The sequence below is a fragment of the Sphaerodactylus townsendi genome, linkage group LG13, assembly GCF_021028975.2.
Source record: "Sphaerodactylus townsendi isolate TG3544 linkage group LG13, MPM_Stown_v2.3, whole genome shotgun sequence".
Classification (NCBI taxonomy): Eukaryota; Metazoa; Chordata; class Lepidosauria; order Squamata; family Sphaerodactylidae; genus Sphaerodactylus; species Sphaerodactylus townsendi.
The window spans coordinates 38,784,872-38,805,877 of record NC_059437.1 but is presented as its reverse complement, the minus strand read 5'-3'; the positions used below and the strand labels follow the sequence as shown (position 1 = coordinate 38,805,877).

Genomic DNA, 21,006 nt, shown 5'->3' with positions numbered 1-21,006 from the left:
CCACTCCCAAGGTGACATCTCTTCAGATGTCATGGAGAATGAAGGCCTTGGGGATGGAGGGTGCCAGTCTGAGGTGGTGGAAGATGCTCCCTTAGATGGGATCCCTTCCTTAACTGGTGATCAGCTATCCTCTCGCACTGAGGATACCCCTCGGGGAGGTGGGGGGCTCCTCGTAGTGGGTGATTAGATCATTAGAAATGTAGAGAGTTGGGTTTGTGAGAGGCGTGATGACCGCATGGTGACTTGCCTGCCTGGTGCGAGGTTGCGGATGTCGCGGCGATGCGTCTAGATAGGCTTTAGACAGTGCTGGGGTGGAGTCAGCAGTTGTGGTCCACATTGGCACCAACGACATTGGGAAATGTAGCCGGGAGGTTCTGGAAGCTAAATTTAGGCTGCTAGGAAACAGGTTGAAGTCCAGGACCTCCAAGGTGGCATTCTCAGAAATGCTACCACCGTTCCGCAGCGCAGGGCGAGCTAGGCAAAGCGGAGATACAGGGTCTCAATAGTGGATGAGAAGGTGGTGTAAAGGCAGAGGGTTTCAGATTTGTCAGGAACTGGGGAACCTTTTGGGACAAGTAGGCCTGTACAAACGGGGCGGGCTTCTTCTTAACCAAAGGGGAAACAGGCTTCTGTCGGTCAACATTAAAAAGGTGGCAGAACGGCTGTTAAACGGATCCCTGGGGGAAAGCCGACAGGAGCTGAGAGGTGACTTCGGTTCGGAATACAGTATCTATGGGGATGCAGACAGAGAGGGAGGTTTTTCTAAATCAACCACATACAAGCGAGGAACATAGCAATGTGCATGTGACAAGGGATAGTGTCTACAAAAGACTTGAGGGTAAAAGCACATAAATCCCAGGTTAAGGACAGAGAGCAGGGGTATACAGGTGTCTCTATGCTAATAGTAGAAGCATTAGACCTAAAATGGGGAACTAGAGTACAGAGTTTTGAAGGAGGACTTTGATATGAGTGGGCATTACAGAGACATGGTGGAATGAGGAGAACCAGTGGACAGCTGTTATACCAGGCTACAGGCTCTATAGGAAGGATAGGATAGGGCGCATTGGGGGTGGAGTTGCCCTTTACATCAAAGAGAGCATAGTATCACATAAAATAGACAATGCAAGGGGAGCTGGTTCCTACAGAATCACTGCGGATATCAATACCAGGTGCGAAGGACAGTTTAATATTAGGAATATATTATCGTCCCCCTGACCAAAGTGCACAAGAGGATTCTGAGATGGAAAAAGAAATTAGAGAGGCCAACAAAAACAAAAATGTGGTGGTAATGGGTGATTTTAACTATCCCCATATAAACTGGAAAAATGCATGTTCAGGTCATAGTAAGGAGAGAGCATTCCTGGATATGCTAAATGACTGTGGCTTAGAGCAGATGGTTGTGGAACCAACCAGGGGAGAGGTGATCCTAGATCTAATTCTATGTGGGACCCAGGACCTGGTGCAGGAAGTCAGTGTTGTTGAGCCGATAGGGAACAGCGACCACAATGCTGTCAGATTCAGTATCTCAGCATGCGAACAAGTGGCAACTACTAATGTAGTTACATTCGCTTTCAGAAAGGGAAATTTCTCAAAGATGAGGGGGATAGTGCGCAGGAAGCTGAAAGGGAAAATCAAGAGAGTCAAAACTGTCCAGGATGCTTGGAGGTTATTTAAAAACACAGTAATAAAAGCTCAGCTGGAATGTGTTCCACAGGTTAGAAAAGGCAGCACCCAGTCCAAAAGAAAGCCACCATGGTTAAAAAGAGAGGTTGAGGAAATTATCAGAAAAAAGAAAATGTCTTTTAGAAAATGGAAGTCCAGTTTGGCTGATGAAGAATATGAGAGGGAACACAAATGGTGGCAAAAGAGAAGCAAGTTAGCTGTAAGGGAGGCAAAAAAGGATTATGCGGAACGCATGGCTGCGAACATCAAGACCAGCAACAAACAGTTCTTCAAGTACATCAAAAGCAGGAAGCCAGCAAGGGAAGCGGTAGGCCCGTTAGATGACAAAGGAACAAAGGGTGTGCTAAAAGATGGCAGGGAGATTGCAGAGAAGCTGAATGAATTCTTTGCATCTGTCTTCACCCAAGAGGAGGTGAGGAACATTCCTGCACCTGAACCAAGCTTCTTAGGAGGCGAATCCGAGGAACTAGCGAAGATAGTGGTAGACAAGGAAGAAGTTCTGGCAGCCATTGATAAACTAAATGTTACCAAATCCCCTGGCCCAGATTGCATTCACCCAAGAGTTCTTAAAGAGCTCAAGCATGAAATTGCTGATCTTGTCACTTTAATATGCAACTTATCCCTGGAATCAGGCTCCATCCCTGAAGACTGGAAGATGGCCAATGTCACACCAATCTTTAAGAAAGGATCTAGGGGGGACCCGGGAAATTACAGGCCAGTCAGTTTGACATCTGTTCCTGGTAAATTAGTAGAATCTATCATTAAAGATAAAATTATAAAACATGTAGAAAAGCAAGACGAGAAAGAGTCAGCATGGCTTTTGCAAAGGCAAATCCTGTCTTACAAACTTACTAGAGTTCTTTGAGGGTGTAAACAGGCATGTGGACAGGGGTGAACCGGTGGACATTGTCTACTTGGATTTCCAAAAGGCTTTTGACAAAGTTCCTCACCAGAGACTGTTGAGAAAACTCAGCAATGAAGGAATAAGAGGGGAAGTCCTCCTATGGATTAAAAACTGGTTGAGAAACAGGAAACAAAGAGTGGGTGTAAATGGGAAGTTCTCACAATGGAGAGATGTCGGGAGTGGTGTCCCCCAAGGATCCGTTTTGGGACCAGTGCTCTTTAACCTATTCATAAATGACCTGGAAGTAGGGGTGGGAAGCGTGGTGGCCAAGTTTGCAGATGATACCAAATTATGTAGGGTGGTGAGAACCACAAAGGATTGCGAGGAGCTCCAAGCGGACCTTGATAAATTAGGTGAGTGGGCTCAGAAATGGCAAATGCAGTTCAATGTAGCAAAATGTAAAGTGATGCACACAGGGGCAAAAAATCCAAACTTCACATACACGCTACAGGGGTCAGTGCTATCAGTCACAGACCAGGAAAGGGATTTAGGCTTCTTAGTTGATAGTTCCATGGGAATGTCAACTCAATGCATGGCAGCTGTGAAAAAGGCAAACTCTATGCTGGGGATCATTAGGAAAGGAATTGATAATAAAACTGCAAAAGATTGTCATGCCCTTATATAAAGCAGTGGTGCGACCGCACTTGGAGTACTGTGTCCAGTTCTGGTCGCCGCATCTCAAAAAAGGATATTGAGGAGATAGAAAAAGTACAGAGAGAAGGGCAACAAGGATGATTGAGGGACTGGAGCACCTTCCCTATGAGGAGAGGCTGCAGCGTTTGGGACTCTTTAGTTTGGAGAGGAGGCGGCTGAGGGGGATATGATTGAAGTCTATAAAATTATGCATGGGGTAGAAAATGTTGACAGAGAGAAATTTTTCTCTCTTTCTCACAATACTAGAACCAGGGGGCATTCATTGAAAATGCTGGGGGGAAGAATTAGGACTAATAAAAGGAAACACTTCTTCACACAACGTGTGATTGGTGTTTGGAATATGCTGCCACAGGAGGTGGTGATGGCCACTAACCTGGATAGCTTTAAAAGGGGCTTGGACAGATTTATGGAGGAGAAGTCGATTTATGGCTACCAATCTTGATCCTCTTTGATCTGAGATTGCAAATGCTTTAACAGACCAGGTGATCGGGAGCAACAGCCGCAGAAGGCCATTGCGTTCACATCCTACATGTGAGCTCCCAAAGGCACCTGGTGGGCCACTGCGAGTAGCAGAGAGCTGGACTAGATGGACTTTGGTCTGATCCAGCTGGCTTGTTCTTATGTTCTTATGTTCTTAATGATCCTGTACTCTAGACTCCCCCTTCTCCCCCCCCCCCATTATTCTGAATCTGAATAGCAGCTCACTTTTTAAGACCGCATAAAGGTATGTTGCCTGACTTTAGCAGTTACTGTTAATTGAAAACAATCTAGTCTTCATTTTTCTGCAGGTTTCCTCTGAGCTAGTTGTCAGTGGCTTCTGTCCCCCCTCCAGGTGGGTTTCTGTCTCTGCAGTGTCCTACCACCCAGCTGCACCCCATCTTGTTGTTTTGGAGAAACTATTTTGACCATCAGTTGCAAACGTCACTAGAATGGGCTGTCCTGAGAGGAAGTTTTCAGGGATGCAGCCCAATCTTTCTCTTTACTAGCCTGATTCTGGCATGGACTTGGTACTTGCATATAGACTGCCTGCAGAGGGAAGTTGCCTCCTTTTGTGAAGTGGTTATAGATTGAGTTAGGTGGCTGCATCTTGCAAGAATGCATAGGAGAGTTTATTTATTTATTTATTTATAATTACATTTGTATACCGCCCCATCCCCTGAGGGCTCTGGGCGGTGAACAACAAAATAATATTCCAGAAACAATAATAACAATAAATAATCAGTATAAATATACATATTTAAAACATGAAACTACAGCATTCCACTTGGCGTCCAGGATTTAAAACTAACAATAAAAACCCTTCCCAGAGAGGGGGCGGTAGATCTAATTACAGCTCCCAAGATGTTAAAAGGGAAAGACAAAGAGGGCGCTCACCCTCAACAGCTGGCCTCCCCAAAAGCCCGGTGGAACAACTCGGTCTTACAGGCCCTGCGGAACTCTCCAAGATCCCCCAGGGCCCGGACAGCTGGAGGAAGAGTGTTCCACCAGGCAGGGGCCAGGGCCGTAAAAGCCCTGGCCCGGGTGGAGGCCAGCCGTGTCATTGAGGGGCTGGGAACCACCAGCAAATTGGCCTCTGCTGAACGCAGAGGCCGTGTAGGGACGTATGGGGTAAGGCGGTCCCGCAGGTACGAGGGTCCCAGGCCGCATAAGGCCTTAAAGGTTAACACCCATACCTTGTGGATGATTCGGAATTCCACTGGAAGCCAGTGCAGCTGGCGGAGTACAGGCTGAATATGGTCACGGTAGGCACCTCCTGTAAGTAAACGCGCCACCGCATGCTGGACCAGCTTTAACTTCCGAATCAGGCGCAAGGGCAGGCCAGCGTAGAGCGAATTACAATAGTCTAGCCTGGAGGTGACCGTTTCATGGATCACAGTGGCCAGGTCCGCTTAGGAGAGGAAGGGGGCCAGCCGTCTGGCCTGACGGAGGTGGAAAAACGCAACCTGGGTTGTATGGGCCACCTGGGTCTCCATTGAAAGAGACGAATCCAGGTGGACCCCCAGGCTGCGAACGGAGGGGGCCGGTGCCAATGAGGCCCCCTCCCACACCGGCGGCTGAAAATCCCCAACCTCCCCCTCGCGCCCTAGCCAGAGGATCTCCGTCTTCGATGGGTTTAGTTTTAACCTGCTCTGTCGCAACCAACCAGCAACCGCCTCCAAACAATGCTGCAGAGCTGCAGGGGCGGCGTGACGCTCCCTCCATCAACAGAATGAGCTGAGTGTCATCAGCATACTGGTGACAGATCAGCCCAAAGCTCCGTACCAACTGAGCAAGGGGTCGCATATAGATATTAAATAACAGCGGGGATAGGAGCGCACCCTGGGGCACACCGCAATGAAGCGGGCACCTTCGGGAGGCCTGATCCCCGCACCACACTTGCTGACTCCGGTCGGAGAAACGAGACAATCCACTGAAGGACAGTGCCCCGCACTCGAGGCGGCCAGGCGGTGGGTCAAAAGGTCGTGATCGACCACATCAAACGCTGCGGTAAGATCTAATAACACCAGCAGCGCCGATCCGCCTCGGTCAAGCTGCATACGGAGCGTATCTGTGACGGCGACGAGAACAGTCTCCGTCCCATGCCCAGCACGGAAGCCGGACTGGAAGGGGTCAAAAGCCAATGTGTCCTCCAGGAAACCCTGAAGCTGCTCCAACACCACTCTCTCAATTACCTTCCCCAGAAACGAAAGATTCGAGACGGGGCGGTAATTGGCCAGATCTCCCGGATCTAATGATGGTCTTTTTAAGAGTGGGTGGACCACTGCCTCCTTCAACCCACCCGGAAAGACTCCTTGCTCAAGGGAGCCATTGATAATATTCAACACGTGGGGTCGTAGCTCCTCCCGGCAAACTTTAACAAGCCAGGAGGGGCACGGATCCAGAGGACAGGTAGTAGGTCTAACAGCAGCCAGGGCCCTGTCAACAGCGGCTTCAGAGAGCAGGGCAAACCGGGTTGGAGTTGTCTGGCATATTGGAGTTGTCTGGCATATTCCCTGTGTTAAGCTGGGTTTCTTGGAGGACCAGCCAGTGCTATATTTTACAGCAGTGTAGGATTGTAACTGCTTGGTGTAGTGGTTAAGAGCAGGTGAATTCTAATCTGGAGAACTGGGGTTGATCCCCCACTCTACCACCTGAGTGGCGGAGGCTTATCTGATGAACCAGATGTGTTTCCTACATTCCTGCTGGGTGACCTTAGTCCCAGTTCTCTGGGAGCTCTCTCAGCCTCACCTCACAAGGTTTCTGTTGTGAGGAGAGGAAGGGATAGGAGCTTGTAAGCCAACTCTTCTTCTTTATTGTAAAGCCTTTCAAGTCAATTGCCTTAGGCTGAATTTCTCCATCCCAAAAGGTGTGCCAGCATTCAGTGGCAAGATAGGCTGATTAAATTAAAATTTAAAATTACCGCCAAAAAGAAAAAAATTAAATCAAGTTTTCCATAATACATGCATTTCCTGAACAATATTGTATTATGTGTTCCTGCTGTAACCAAACTCATTCGTTTGCAATTAGTAAGCTCTCTGTACTTCAACTGAGAAGTATAATCCAAAGCCTGTGATCCTAGACCCCATAAGCCATTTGTTCTGTGCAATTATAGCTGCTTAGAGAAAAGGCAGGCGGTTGTGAATTTCTTTTTGAAGCGTTGTAATGGATTTGGGATTTTGAAAGATCTTGCTTGGAGAGCTTGTGTGAACACTGAGTTGGGAATGCTAATTGGTGGCAAAGCTCCTAGGCCAGTGATGGCGAGCCTTTTTGAGACCGAGTGCCCAAATTGCAACCCAAAGCCCATTTATTTATTACAAAGTGCCAACACAGCAATTTAACCTGAATACTGAGGTTTTAGTTTAGAAAAAATGGTTGGCTCCAAGGCGTGTGTTACTCAGGAGTAAGCTTGGTGGTAGTCAGTGGCTTTGCTTTGAAGCAACCGTGCAACTCTTCCAACGGGTGAATCACAACCCTAGGAGGGTTTACTCAGAAACAAGCCCCATTGGCAGCAACTGAGCTTACTCCCAGGTAAAGAATCACGCTTTAGTTCTTCGCATGAAAATCAGTGGGGTTTAACAGTGCTTAACAGGGTTACCTACACTGCTTCCCGAAAACTGGGTCTTAGGTTTAATGCTAAAAATCGAGCCCAGTGGCCCAGGCAAGCCTAGATTGGGGGGGGGGGGCACTCTGTTTGTGCGTGCCCACAGAGAGGGCTCTGAGTGCCACCTGTGGCACTTGTGCCATAGGTTCGCCACCACTGTCCTAGGCTCCTGGAAGAATGGGTGGACATTGCTGGGCACCATCAGATGGAAGGTGTCCATGTTGTTGAATTACGTCATAACAATTTTGGAATTTGCTGAAATATATATAATTGGTCACTGATTATAAAGGGGAAAAGCCATCCTTAATCCCGTGTGTTTGTGGGGAGGGCATCATGAACGGGGTTTTAAGAAATAGACTGTATTTTGATATGTAGGCTAGTATGGAGTTTTATGGAAATAAAAAGGGAGATGTTTACATATTGACTTGTTTTAGTCCCATACCAACTTGGTATTGTATTTGCTTTTCACTTGGTTTATACCCTTCCTTCAGTGCAGTGTATGTTTATTATTTATTTATTATTGAAAATTATTAAATAAAGTTATAAAAAAGAATTACAACAAAAGAAAAACGCGTTCATATTTAAATTTCACTTTAAACCAAGTTATATTAAATATTGCTTTAAATATAACTAAATTCTTGAAATACAGCCAATTAGAATATTGTATTCTTGACTTCTTTTGTACACTCCCTTTCACACAGTGGAGACCTGAAATGGCTATCTTGCTTTCTGTAACACAGAACTTGGTGACATGCACTTGGTTCTACCTTCCTGTTAAAGGATTCTTGTTACTGTGTTACTGCTCAGTTCTGTAGTCATGCAGAGCCAGAAGATTTTTTTTTGATTCAGGGCGGATTTTTTTCTGTTTGTGTGTCTCAAACCACAATGCAGTGGCGGGATGGTCAAAGGTCCAATGCTGTGCTACAATATCTCTTCTGCTGTTTGTGCTGTTTGTTCAAAATGTTGCCAGAGCAGTCAAACAGGGAATGCAGTCCTAGCTGCTCCCATCTATACCAGGCTTCCTGCTGCCAACCTTCTCATCAGGGTGTGGTTCTCTGAGTGTCCTTTGTGTTGCCATCTCTGCATACTTCCACGAAAGCCTGCTTGCTTTGATCTAAATCAGCTGCTTTGCAGATCTTGCTGCAAATCGTTGTGTCTCTGTCTGAGACTGGAAAAGGAATCCAGACGGCCTCTCAGCAGTGATCATTATCCTGAAACAACAACCCTTCCATATGTTGGTTGGGGGATTCCAGGATGTCCTCCTCGTTTATTTTAAGCTTGTTTATACTGCTGCTCCATCCTGAGATGACAGCCTTTGACTGTGATACATGAAGCTGCATTACACTGAATCAGACCACTGGTTCATCAAGATCAGTTTTGTCTGCTCAAAAATTCCGCAGAGGTGCCAGGGATTGATCTTGCAACCTTCAGCATTCTCTGCCACTGAGCCGTATACCCCCATGCATGCCAGCCTCTAAGCAAGAGCCTGCTGTCCTTGCTCGGGTGGTGACTTGTGTCTCCTTCCATTCAGGGATGCTTAATGGCACTTGATACAGCAATTTTGACCACCTTGCTCATCTTTAGAATCCCCCTTATGCAAGAGCAGTATTCTCCTGAGTGTGCAATCAGAAAGGTTTACCTTAGACCTATCTAATATATGGCAAGGACTTCATTCTTTGGTACTTCCTTTACTTGTGTAAATAAAGGCTGCAAACAGTAGTAGGGTTGACTCTGATCGTGGATAGCTGTCACTGTATGATTCTATCATTGTGACTTGAGAAAGGTGCAAGATAAGAGAAACGGCCATAAAATTATGCTTGAGTCTTATTAGTCTTTCTTAGCTTTAAAAAGGACTTGGTAGCTTTAAAAGGGGCTTGGACAGATTTATGGAGGAGAAGTGGGTCTATGGCTACCGAATTTGATCCTCCTTGATCTGAGATTGCAAATGCCTTAGCAGACCAGGTGCTCAGGAGCAACAGCAGCAGCAAGCCATTGTTTTCACATTGTGCAGACTGCTGGACTAGATGGACTCTGGTCTGATCCAGCAGGCTCTTGCTTATGTTCTTACATTCTTATTAGAAACTACCATGGAAAAATTGATTAGATACAATAAAAAAGTGTAGTTGATAGGCAGCTTTAGTTTGGGTCACCTGATAGCCCACTTAACTTCTTAACAGTGGGGTACCTTGAATGTATAGGCTTAATGTGTCAGATAAGTTACCAAGGGGTTTGTTCAGTTGTGGTTTTTTGGCTGTGTCTCTCCCCCCCCTCACACTCCTGCTGGAATATGGACCTGGAATCCATGTGATTCCTCTCAATCAGTAGGAGCTGTGGGCCAGTTCTATACATGTTATCACAAATGGAATTCAGTGGAGCTCCTCCTATCTCTGTTTCCTTCCTGTTTGTGAAGTCACTGGGCAACATAACGCTGCAGTGTCAATATGCTGGAGAATCTTGACTCCCACGTCCTATGTAGCTTTCCCCCCCTGAAGTGGGGCCCAATCTGATCTGAAAATAGCCATAATCTCTTTGGCTTCACTAAAGCGGATGGTAATGTGCCATTCTGAACTTCATGAAGAAGCTGTGGCAAATGGCAGGAGAGAATCTGACATGCAGTAGCATACAGTCTATTATACATAAAGAATTAAGAAAATTCCAAAGAAATTGGAGGGGTGGAATGGATGCAGAGTGGTACAGTCCAGTGCTGTTCTTCCTGGTTATCAGACTTCTGCTGAAGCCTCTTTTCAGTGGGAGGTTAGGAGAGCCTGTGTTACAAACGGGTCTCTAGAATGACACATGCTTAGGTTAAATAATAGGGGACTGTATATCCTGATTTAAAGTATCATTTTCCTTGCATTTTGCGCCTAAGTGAAACTCCTTCTGAGTCCGAAGTGGCCGGATTCTGCAGCCTGAGCAAATCATGTTTGTATAGTTTTGCTTCTGCTAGGGATGAAGTCTTTTCCTGAAGTCCCCCAATTTATGTTTGAGATTTTATAGGTGCAGAATGAACCGTCTGCTTGGAGAGCGAATATCCTGGTCCCTGACACACTGCCATCCTAATTGGCAGCTATGGGACCTGCCTTTAGATGACTTCCTACAATTGGCCAAAGCTGGATGCTCCTGCCAGAGACTGTGTAGCTGTCTAGTTACCTGTAGACTTTCCCTTCTCTCAGAGCATGGTGTACCTTGTGCTCTCCATTCCCTTGGCATCACAGCTACCGTTTTAGGTTGCCTGGCAGAAATCAGTTGTGGAAGGTAGAAGTTTGCCTTCAAAACCACCTTTGACGTTAGCAGCAAAAGTTGCCATTCCCACAGACTGGTAAGAGGGGGAGGGCTGTTGGCTGATGTGTAGTGTTGAAATAAACCCAGCCTTTGCGAAGACTGCTGACTCCTCTGTCTGCTGTGGCTTTAACATCTTTTTATGTTTTTCTAGCAATTGCTGATGCTTTGAATGCAGCATCAACCCTTTCTCTCCATGCGGCAACATTTCCTGCTCCACTGAGCATCTGTTTTTGAATTCGCTGAGGGACAAACTGGGCCAAAACTAACAAAATGAATTTTGACAGAGAAAAATGTAAGATGCTACACTTAGGCTGAGAAAATAGATGACACCTTGGGTGCTGTGTGGTTTCCGGGCTGTATGACCGTGTTCTAGCAGCATTCTCTCCTGACGTTTTGCCTGCATCTGTGGCTGGCATCTTCAGAGGATCGTCTGAAGATGCCAGCCACAGATGCAGGCAAAACGTCAGGAGAGAATGATCCTCTGAAGATGCCAGCCACAGATGCAGGCGAAACGTCAGGAGAGAATGCTGCTAGAACACGGTCATACAGCCCGGAAACCACACAGCACCCAAGTGATTCCGGCCGTGAAAGCCTTCGACAATACAGATGACACCTTGTTTGACAACAGTATATGTGAAAGGGATCTGGGAATCCTAGTAGACCACAAACTGAACATGAGTCAGCAGTGTGATGTGGTAGTGAAGAAAGCCAATGCAATTCTGAGCCACATCGATAGGAATATAATGTCTAGGGACGTAATGGTACCTCTCTATTCTTCATTGGTCAGACCTCACATGGAATTATGTGTCCAGTTCTGGAGATTCCATCTAAACATTAGGAAACCGTTCTGATGGTAAGGGCTGTTCGACAGTGGAGTACACTGCCTCAGAGTGTGGTGGAGTCTCCTTTGGAGGTTTTTAAAACAGAGGCTGGATGGCCATCTCTCAGGAGTGCTTTGATTGAGTATTCCTGCATGGCAGGGTTTGGGCTTGATGGCCCTTGTGGTCTCTTCCAACTTCATGATTCTGTGACTCTGTTAGATTTGTTTGTGGTACAGCTAGTTTTGCTTGCAGATTACTCAGTGCACCCAGCAGTGGCCATATTAAGATCCTTCAGGAAGTTTTAAAAGTACAGTGTGCTGAAGGCATGAGACCTAGCTAGGCAAGATGGCAGGAGATCCAGGATTAGATCTTCCCAGTATTCAAGCAGAAATAACATCAAAGGGACCAATCTAGATCAGACCTCTATATGGCTGCTTGGAAAAGTGGATCATGAAGGCTTATCTGTCTAAGCACTAGAGTTGCCAACTTTGGGCAGGAAAATTCCTGGAGATTCTGGGGTGGATCCTGGAGAGGGCAGGGTTTGGGAGCAGAGAGACCATCAGGGTAAATTGCCGTAGAGGGTAAATTGCACCCATGTTCTCCAGGGGAACTGATCTCTGTCATGGGGAGATCTCCTGCCCCCATTTGGAGATTGGCAACTATACTAAGCATATGCATGTTGGCTGTATCCTAAACAATCTGCTGGCTCCTACATAGCTGTCAATTCCAGCTTATTCTAATAATTATTCCCCCCCCCTCCAAAAAAAATTACTCAAGTTATATTGTATATTTTCCCGCTTGACTGAGAGAATTGCAAAGCTTATTCTGTATAGCACTTAATAAAGTGATCTTAAAGTTTCTGTGGAAGCTGCTCACATGAGGAGAAAATCCCCTCAGAACAACAGACAAATTGGTGTTTTGTTTCTAACGGACAAGAAAATTTCCCTCGGGAAGAACAAGTGAAAGAATAAGTGAGCTCAGTAATGTGTTCATATATCTCGCTCTCGTGGATTAGTGGAGCTCTGGCACATGAATATATGATGGGGAAAGAGAAACTTCTTGAGAGGAGCACCTATATGTCCTTGGGGAATAAGCGGGGTTCTTATTTTAGTGGCTGCCCCATCCTGTTTTTATCTTTAGATGGGAAACCCAAGATTCAGCAAATAGGAGGTGCTGTGGTTCAGTAGTAGACCACCCCTTTTTTTATAGAAAAGGTCCTGATTTATGTTCTCAGCATCTCCATTCCAAAGGTTCAGGAAGACTTCTGCTGAGACAGTGCTGCCCTTGATAGACCAATGGTCTCACTCAATGTACTACTGCTTCATATGTTGTTATGAACAGACTAGTCAAAATGAATCAATCTATACAAGTGTGTCTGCTGTACCTTGCCAGAATGATTCATTTTTAATAGAAGGCATGTCTAGGAACCTCCCTGGTTCTATTCTCTTAGCAAACTGTCTTCTATAGCTTGATTTTCTCTGCAAACATGAGGACTAGCTGGTTGTGGTGGGTTTTCTGGGCTGTGTGGCCGTGGTCTGGTGGATCTTGTTCCTGAGGACTAGCATTTTTTAAATGTGTGAGGTGTTCCACAATTGTGGCTGTGCCCCGGAACACAGCCCAACAAATCAGGACAGTCCATTTTGTCTATGGGGATATATGTAATGGCCATGATGCTAAGAAGGGGGAAATAGGACCTTGAATCTCAGTGAGTCTCTAACACCCACTTAAAATTGTGCAAGCTGTCTGCCCCTATTGCATGCAAAATGCTTTATTATTATTATTATTATTTCAATTTGACATCCCACTCTCTCTGCCAGGAGTTATAATAACCCTGTAAGTATCACTCCCATTTTTAAGGATGGGGAGAACCGAGAATGGGAGAAATAACTTGCCCAAGAAGTGATTTTAGTCCTAAAAAGTACAAAGGTTCATTTGATGTAAGGGGTACTGGTAAATTGGTGAAAATCAGGCAAGGAAATGTGGACACTGAAACAGTTCAGAGAGTTTTATGTGTAGAATCCTGAAGAGCTTTGAGTGTAATCTCACTTCCAAGGAAACAAGTTTTAAAACTATTCAGAAACCTTAAGATAGTGATGATAAAACTTGGTTTTTGTGCATTATATCAAATGCATCCGGATTCTTGTATTTGCACTTGCTCCATATCAAAGTCTCCTGTAAAATATTTTGGTGTGCTCCTCAGAGTAAATGAAGCAAAAGTTGAGTCATTGCTTTCAAAGAGCTTAAAATCTAACTGTATATATAGTAGTTAGGTGGAGAAAGAGGCAATTGTAGTAAGAGATTAATGTTAAGCAAATATTATAGTTGGAATTAGATAGGTTAAGTCAAAGGCATTTTGGCCATCTGCTCTTTTTGTTTGGCCAGAGGTTTGGGTGGTAACAAGGTGGACTGAGTTTTCTTTTGGACATAATACCCCATGCACACTGTGGGGGAAGGAATCTGTGAAGCTCTTGCACCTTAATGTTGGTTTTCTGTCTCTTCAGATCCGGCTCAGATGCCAGAAGGGGATCCCTCCATCTTTGCGGGGTCGGGCGTGGCAGTACCTCTCAGGAGGCAAAGTCAAGTTGGAGCAGAATCCTGGCAAGTTTGATGTAAGACTCTGGGTAGAGTGGCAGAAACACGGTGCTCTCAGTATGAGGGGGCTGATCACTGAGCGATTGTAAGCTCAGGATACTTTAAAAAGTATTATTTCACAAAAAACTGAGTTGGCTTTTGGAATTCACTAGGACAAGATGTAATAAGGGAGCCAGTGTGGTTTAGTGGTTAAAAGTGAAAGGTTCTAATTTGGAGAACTTTCAATTCCCCATTCTTCCACATGAAGTGCTGGGTGACCATCAGCCAGTCATACCGTGTTTCCCCTAAAATAATCCTTACCCTGAAAATAAGCCTTATTATGATTTTTCAGGATTTTTGGAGGATGCTTAAAATATAAGCCCTACTCCAAAAATAAAGCCCTACCAGTACTTACAGATCAGGATGGTGTGATCCAGCAGGGTGCTACCTGCCAATGAGGATGCATCTTGTATCACATGTGACGGGGGAAGGAGCGGGGCTGCTGAGAGCCCACCTTAATGAATTGTGAAGGTACCATATTTTCCCTAAAATAAGCCCTACGCCAAAAAATAAGCCCTAATGCATCTTTTGGTGCAAAAATTAATATAAGACCCTGTCTTCTTTTCAGGGAAAGACGGTAGTTCTCTCAAAACTGTTTCTTCCCACATGGAGGCAGTCAGTTGCAAACCACCTTAATGCCTTTTTCCATGAAAACCCTGCAGGGTCTCGGTCAGTCAGCTGTGACTTGAGGGCACTTTCCACCACCAGGACAAGATGTGGTAGTAATCAGGTGCTTGGAGGTGTCAGGGGTGGGGGGGCATTAGACACATCCACCGAGTACTGAAAGCTTCATTTGAAACCAGTACCTTTGAGTAATATATGCTAGCCAGAGGTCTTCAAACTATGGCCCTCCAGATGTTCAGGAACTACAATTCCCATCAGCCTCTGCCAGCATGGCCAAGTAGCAGGGCTGATGGGAATTGTAGTTCCTGAACATCTGGATGGCCATAGTTTGAAGACCCCTGCGCTAGATTGAGAGGATTCCCTTTTGGGGGGCATAGACTGCTTTCTGTTTGTATCTGTGGACCCCAGTGGAATCTTGACTGCAACAAATTTGGTACAGAAAATACTCTTCCCCTTCCTCATCACTCCTCAAGTCTAAGTCCTCGTCTGCTCAGGTGGCAGAAGGGACTACACCAGAGTAGAAGATGACAGTTTTTAATGTTTCTTTGTTGGAAACTCCCTGCAAATTCTTAAAACTTGTCTCCATCAAGTGTAAGTTCTGTGTTTTAATGTATGTATTTTTCATGAGAAAGGGTTATTTCCCGTGGGTTGTCTGAAGTAGTGCAGTTCTGCCTCTCCAGTCACAGACATGTTGTAGGTGCACAGTATGTCTTCACTAAGTACCATATAACTTACGTGCTGTAGTAAGCACAGAAGAAACTTGGACCTGTAATGACAGCAGTTAGTTCATGAGTCACTATGTTTACTTGTTACCTGGCTGCAGATGTCTGGAGGCACAGTATGAACTTTCCAACCTCTTTGGGATCAGTCATTCCCTCCACTGCATTTTGTGTCTTTAGTTACAGTGTTAGGGTATCTGGCAGCATCCCCAGTATCAACATGGCTGTATGTTTGCTTCTCTTCAGGTCCTTCTGAAATCCACACTTCAGTGTGAACAGTCTTTTAGTTGGAGAGTCTTGAGTAGTCCGCTGAGTACTGTGCATAAGAGGCTGTAGAAGTCAGCTGTGGTTTCCACTTTGATCTTGTCCTTCCAAAGGCAAAAGATTTTTTTTAATATAGAAGTAACTGTTCTTCTGCCTTTGTATTTCTCTTTCTTTTCTAGATGCAGGAATCTCAGAACCCCTGTAGTAATTATTCTGTCTTTTCACAGGAGCTGGATGAGGCCCTGGGGGATCCCAAGTGGCTGGATGTCATTGAACGAGATCTCCATAGGCAGTTTCCATTCCATGAAATGTTTGTTGCACGTGGAGGCCATGGGTAGGCTGGATGGCTCTTCTCTGCTTTTGTGTCTTTGTATGTTTGTGAAATTTCAGGGCTGTATCCAGAGGCATGGGGGCAGGGGGGGGGAAATGCCACCTGGGGCAACACTTGCTCCGGGGGCACCCGTGCCCCACTTAGCTTAGCTGGCAGGAGTTTGCCTCGGGCTGCCCCTCAGCCCGGCCCCACCAGGCTACTCCTTCAGCCGGCGGAGGCTCCGCCAGTTGAAGGAGCAGCCTGGCGGGGCTGAAGGGAGGGGCGTGGGGGGCAATTTTCCACTGCCCACATGAACATCTGACATGTGTCCAGGGACATGTGACCCCACATGTTCCCGTGAGCGCTCTTCCTCTGGCTGTATCTGAACTGAAGCCAAATGTGATCCTTGTTTTGGAAGTAGTCACGTAGCACATCATGAACTCTCCTACAGAATTCCATCTCCCTTGATGACCTGGTAACCAAGTACCAGACATGCTTCAAAGAGTTTTCTCTGAAGGTGTTTGTCACTGGTTGCCTAGTGGTGCATTGCATTGGCTCTGTGCAAATGCCACTCTTAGCACAATGGTTTGCGGGTGGGAACTAAGAAAGGTACATTCAGTAGCTGATAGGCACTTGGCAGAAGGTTTCCTTTAACCTGCCTTGTGCGTGAAGAGTAGCAGGTTCATACATGTCTAAGAACATTGGGGGGTGGAGGGAAATAGTACTATTTATGCATAAGAACACAATTTCCATGTCATTCATAGAATAAATGGGCATGGTATCCAGTCTTCATGGTTGCATTTACAAAGGTGTTTTGCTTCATTTGGGTCTTAAACTGCAGGGGGTTTATTGAGAAGCATCTACAAGACCTTATCCCCAGTTGTTTCCCAGTCATTCACTTCCATACTTGCTCCTGCTTTGTTCTGTTTGCTTCAAAATTTGCTTAAGTCCAGTCTTTCTGGAAAGATGGTAGTCCAAAAAGGATTTGGGATAGGAAAATACTGATTTTTATGCACACACCCCTACATCAAAGTCATGTTCCTTTGTGCCTGACATTCCTGCCCTCTCCCCCACAACACAGGTGCACCTTTTAAAGGCTTTAAAAAAGGTGACATTTATTGACATCACTTTGTTACACTATACTGCTGTAGCTGCTATTGATTTTTAAAAAACTGGCAATCTGCACTCTGGTGGTCCAGGGGGACAGGAGAAATAGTAGACAAGAGGGGATATTTAGGGAAAGCACAGCAAACATCCCTGTGTGGATGTTTCATTGCCAGTGTAGAATCCAGAGGTGTTCGCAGCAGCAGTGAAGACACATTAGAGCACAGGTGTCAAATTCGCGGCCCTCCAGATGTTATGGACTACGGTTCCCATAATCCCCTACCAGCATGATGCTGGCAGGGGATTATGGGAACTGTAGTCCATAACATCTGGAGGGCCGCAAATTTGACACCTATGCATTAGAGGATTATCACTTTTTGGAAGTAACTGAATATTTGCCTCTACGATGCTTTGTCGATGTGTTTTTGCATCTTGTAAAATGCTGGGGGGCACGGTTGAGCAAAAATATATGCTCCGGTAAATGTACTGAGGCTGCTACCAGGGTGGAGGTTAGAAGGCTAGGTTACCCCTAGATGGAAGAGGATTCAGTGTTTAGGCAGATGTCCACCGGCACTGTGTGTCCTGGTCAGATACGAAGAGGGGCATGGGAAAATAAGGAGGAAAGAGATGTCAATTTTAGTTGCGTGGTCCAGATATATGGTTGTGCCAAATACAGATGTGGAGTTACGAGTCGTCTCCCCTCCCCCCACTACAGATGTAAAAATACTTTGGATAACTTTTGGGTCAAGCTCTCTGCAGGTGAGGGAATAGGCTCTTACGGCTGGGCCACTTAATCCTGGTAAAGTAAGTAGGAGGAGATTGGGTGCTGAGACTAAGAGCAGGTGTAGTGTGAAGGAGTTCTGAAGCCTCCCTCTTGGCAACAAGAGGAAGCCATTAGTACTTTATAATGAGAGCCAGTGTGGTATGAATGTTGTGTTTTCTTTGTGCAGGCAACAAGACCTGTTCCGTGTCCTGAAGGCCTACACACTGTATCGGCCAGAGGAGGGCTACTGCCAGGCCCAGGCACCAATTGCTGCAGTCTTGCTGATGCATATGCCTGCAGAGGTAGGTGGCAACTCTATCCTACTATATGGAGTAATATGAAGACCCCCTGATTCGTGAACCTCAGACCTCCCTGGCGGAGGGGAAAGGAGGCTTGAGTCTCTCTCAATGGTGATCTAGGGATGGTGTACACTTATCCAGGCCCCATCCAATTGGGAGAGTTTTCCTATCCATTATGGTCACAATCTGGACTTGTTCTTGGTTATTTTTGCTAAAATGCAAAGACACGCTGAAGACCTACCACCACTGGGTAGAGCTCATTGGTAATGCTTTGTATGCAGAAAATTGCAGATTAAGTTCTGGTATCTCTTGTTAAAGATCTCTGCTACTGGGACTGGGACAAGCTCATATGTCAGACCCCATGGAACTGCAGCCAGTCAAAATAGGTAGAACTGGATTAGAGGCACCATTGGCCTGATATAAAGCAGCTTTACGTTTGTGTATGTAGTGCATGTTGACTACACCTTCAGGTATGTGTCTCCCCATCATAGTGGGCATATTGAAATGTGACTGTTCATGGTTGCTTCTAAGCCTTGCTTGTTGAATATGCTGGACATGGGATTTGTAGCTGCTGTCAGAAAATAGAGTCCTGGAGCTGTATATACGCTGTCCTGGAGCGTATTAGAAGAAGAAGAGTTTGGATTTATATCCCCCCTTTCTCTCCTGCAGGAGACTCAAAGGGGCTTACAATCTCATTGCCCTTCCCCCCTCACAACAAACACCCTGTGAAGTAGGTGGGGCTGAGAGAGCTCCGAGAAGCTGTGACTAGCCCAAGGTCATCCAGCTGGCGTGTGTGGGAGTGCACAGGCTAATCTGAATTCCCCAGATAAGCCTCCACAGCTCAGGCGGCAGAGCTGGGAATCAAACCCGGTTCCTCCAGATTAGATACACATGCTCTTAACCTTCTACGCCACTGCTGCTCCCAAAGATGACTCTGGAGGGCAAGATCACTAGACAGCAGCTGACCTACTTTGGACATGTGATGAGGGCAAATTCACTGGAAAAAGAGATGCTACTCGGAATGGTCAGTGGCAAATGGAAACGGGGTAGGCCAATGACTCGTTGGTTGGAAACCATTAAGAGGGACATGGGCATGAACATCAACCAATTGAAAGAAGTTGTGGCAAACAGGGAGGAGACTGGTTTACAGAGTATCCAAGAGTCGGACACAGCTAAATGGATAAAGAAGAGAAGAAAAGTAAAAAAAAATCTCCTTGACAGCTAGCTAGCATAAGTTTTCGTGTTCCCCCTTCAGTGTTAACTTTGCAAAGCTGAGGTGTTTTTTCTCCAAAGTTATAGGTCCTTCCTTAAGGTGGAGCCTTTGAGACCATTAAGAACATAAGAAAGAGCCTGCTGGATCAGACCAGAGTCCATCTGGTCCAGCACTCTGCTACTCGCAGTGGCCCACCAGGTGCCTTTGGAGTACACTCTATGCACTCTTCCCTCATCATGTTTTGCCCTGTAAATGGAGATCGTTCTCCAAGATGGACTAATAGGACATAAGTTCCACTAACTTTAATGTACTAGGCTTCAGCATTAATTTATGCGGAAGCTAAGTGATTTTGGTCAGAAGCTGGCTGGGAGACCTCTTAAGGAATGTGTATGCTGCCCTGAATTCTCATGATGGAAAAAAATAGCAGAATAGTAAAGATCACATTTGTTTTAAAGTACAGAAAGGACAGGGTTGTAGTGGGAGTTGGAAAGATCCCAATCTTGCAATGGTTCCAACACGGTTGTTCCCATCTATTATTGAGCTTGAAGCACTTTTTGGTAGCCCTGTCTATGAGCTGTGTAACGTTCTCGATCCTTTGCGTAAACTGTCTGTTCCTGAGCGCCATGGTCTTGTTCCTCAGCCAGCTGTCCTTGTGTCCCCTTTATCTGGGCACTGTCTTCAGAGGGTGTCTGAACTTCATCTGCAACCCTGACCCTTGGCCAGTGGTTATTTGAATGCGCTGGGTGGAGTCCCTAGAAAAATTAGCAACGGGCAGCATATCTAATGCATAGAGTCAATCCTACAAAGCAAGCTGAAGTGGTTCCCTCTGCATTTATTGGGTGTGGTTAAAATAGCTCTAAAATAGTTCTAGCTGTGCGTAGAGCCGGTTTTCATTAATGGGTGGAACTTCTCCATGTGTGCATGTACACATGTGACATTGTCGAGTTTTCATTCTGTTGCCTGATTGAAAGTATGTTCCTTGCAAGAAAAGAAATATTTACAAGGTTTCTGAAGAACTGTATAGAGTGAAAGATTCATCTGTTGCAGCTTTTACTGTTGCCGTGATAGAAAGAAACTGGGAGGTATAGATGCATCTTATTCCTGTTTGCTGAGATTTCAGTGCACCAAATTCTTGGTGCTTCACACTTCTGAGCATCATATAACAAACGCGCCAGGCAATGGAAAGAATCATTATGAACCGTTTTGATCCCAGTTGTTAAAGTAGTTTCTGTAAGAAGTTCTGCGTTTATTTCTTTTTCCTGGAAGAAGAAATCTGTCTGCAACAATCACCACGAATGCACGATCCAGCCATGCTGCTCTGTTCAGTTATTTTTCATACAATGACTTCAATCTCTTCTTCCTCCTTTCAGCAAGCTTTCTGGTGCCTTGTGCAGATCTGTGAGAAGTACCTTCCTGGCTACTATAGCGAGAAATTGGTGAGTGACTGGAACTCACGGAAATTGTCATGAGGGCTCTTTCTTTCCTTTAGGATAGGCTGCAAAGGCTCTTCCTCTGTGGACCGGGAATGAAACTTTCTTGGAGATGGGCTTCTTATAACGTGACATTTACAGAGGCGTCTTAGAGTTCAGGTGGCCCAAAGCCCTGCTTCAGGTTGTTTTTCAAAATCTGTGTCCTGCCTTTTTTGCACATACAA

The 21,006-nt window shown here is 45.7% G+C and overlaps 1 protein-coding gene across 1 annotated transcript in view; it reads left to right on the top strand.

Moving 5' to 3' along the window:
• The window catches only part of TBC1D10A (TBC1 domain family member 10A), a 51,254-nt gene that overhangs the window by 20,365 nt on the left and 9,883 nt on the right, over positions 1-21,006 (top strand). The window contains exons 3-6 of the mRNA XM_048514803.1: positions 13,927-14,034; positions 15,891-15,997; positions 18,028-18,142; positions 20,723-20,788. Of these exons, the coding sequence (XP_048370760.1) occupies positions 13,927-14,034; positions 15,891-15,997; positions 18,028-18,142; positions 20,723-20,788 (396 nt within the window). The remainder of the gene's footprint in view (positions 1-13,926; positions 14,035-15,890; positions 15,998-18,027; positions 18,143-20,722; positions 20,789-21,006) is intronic.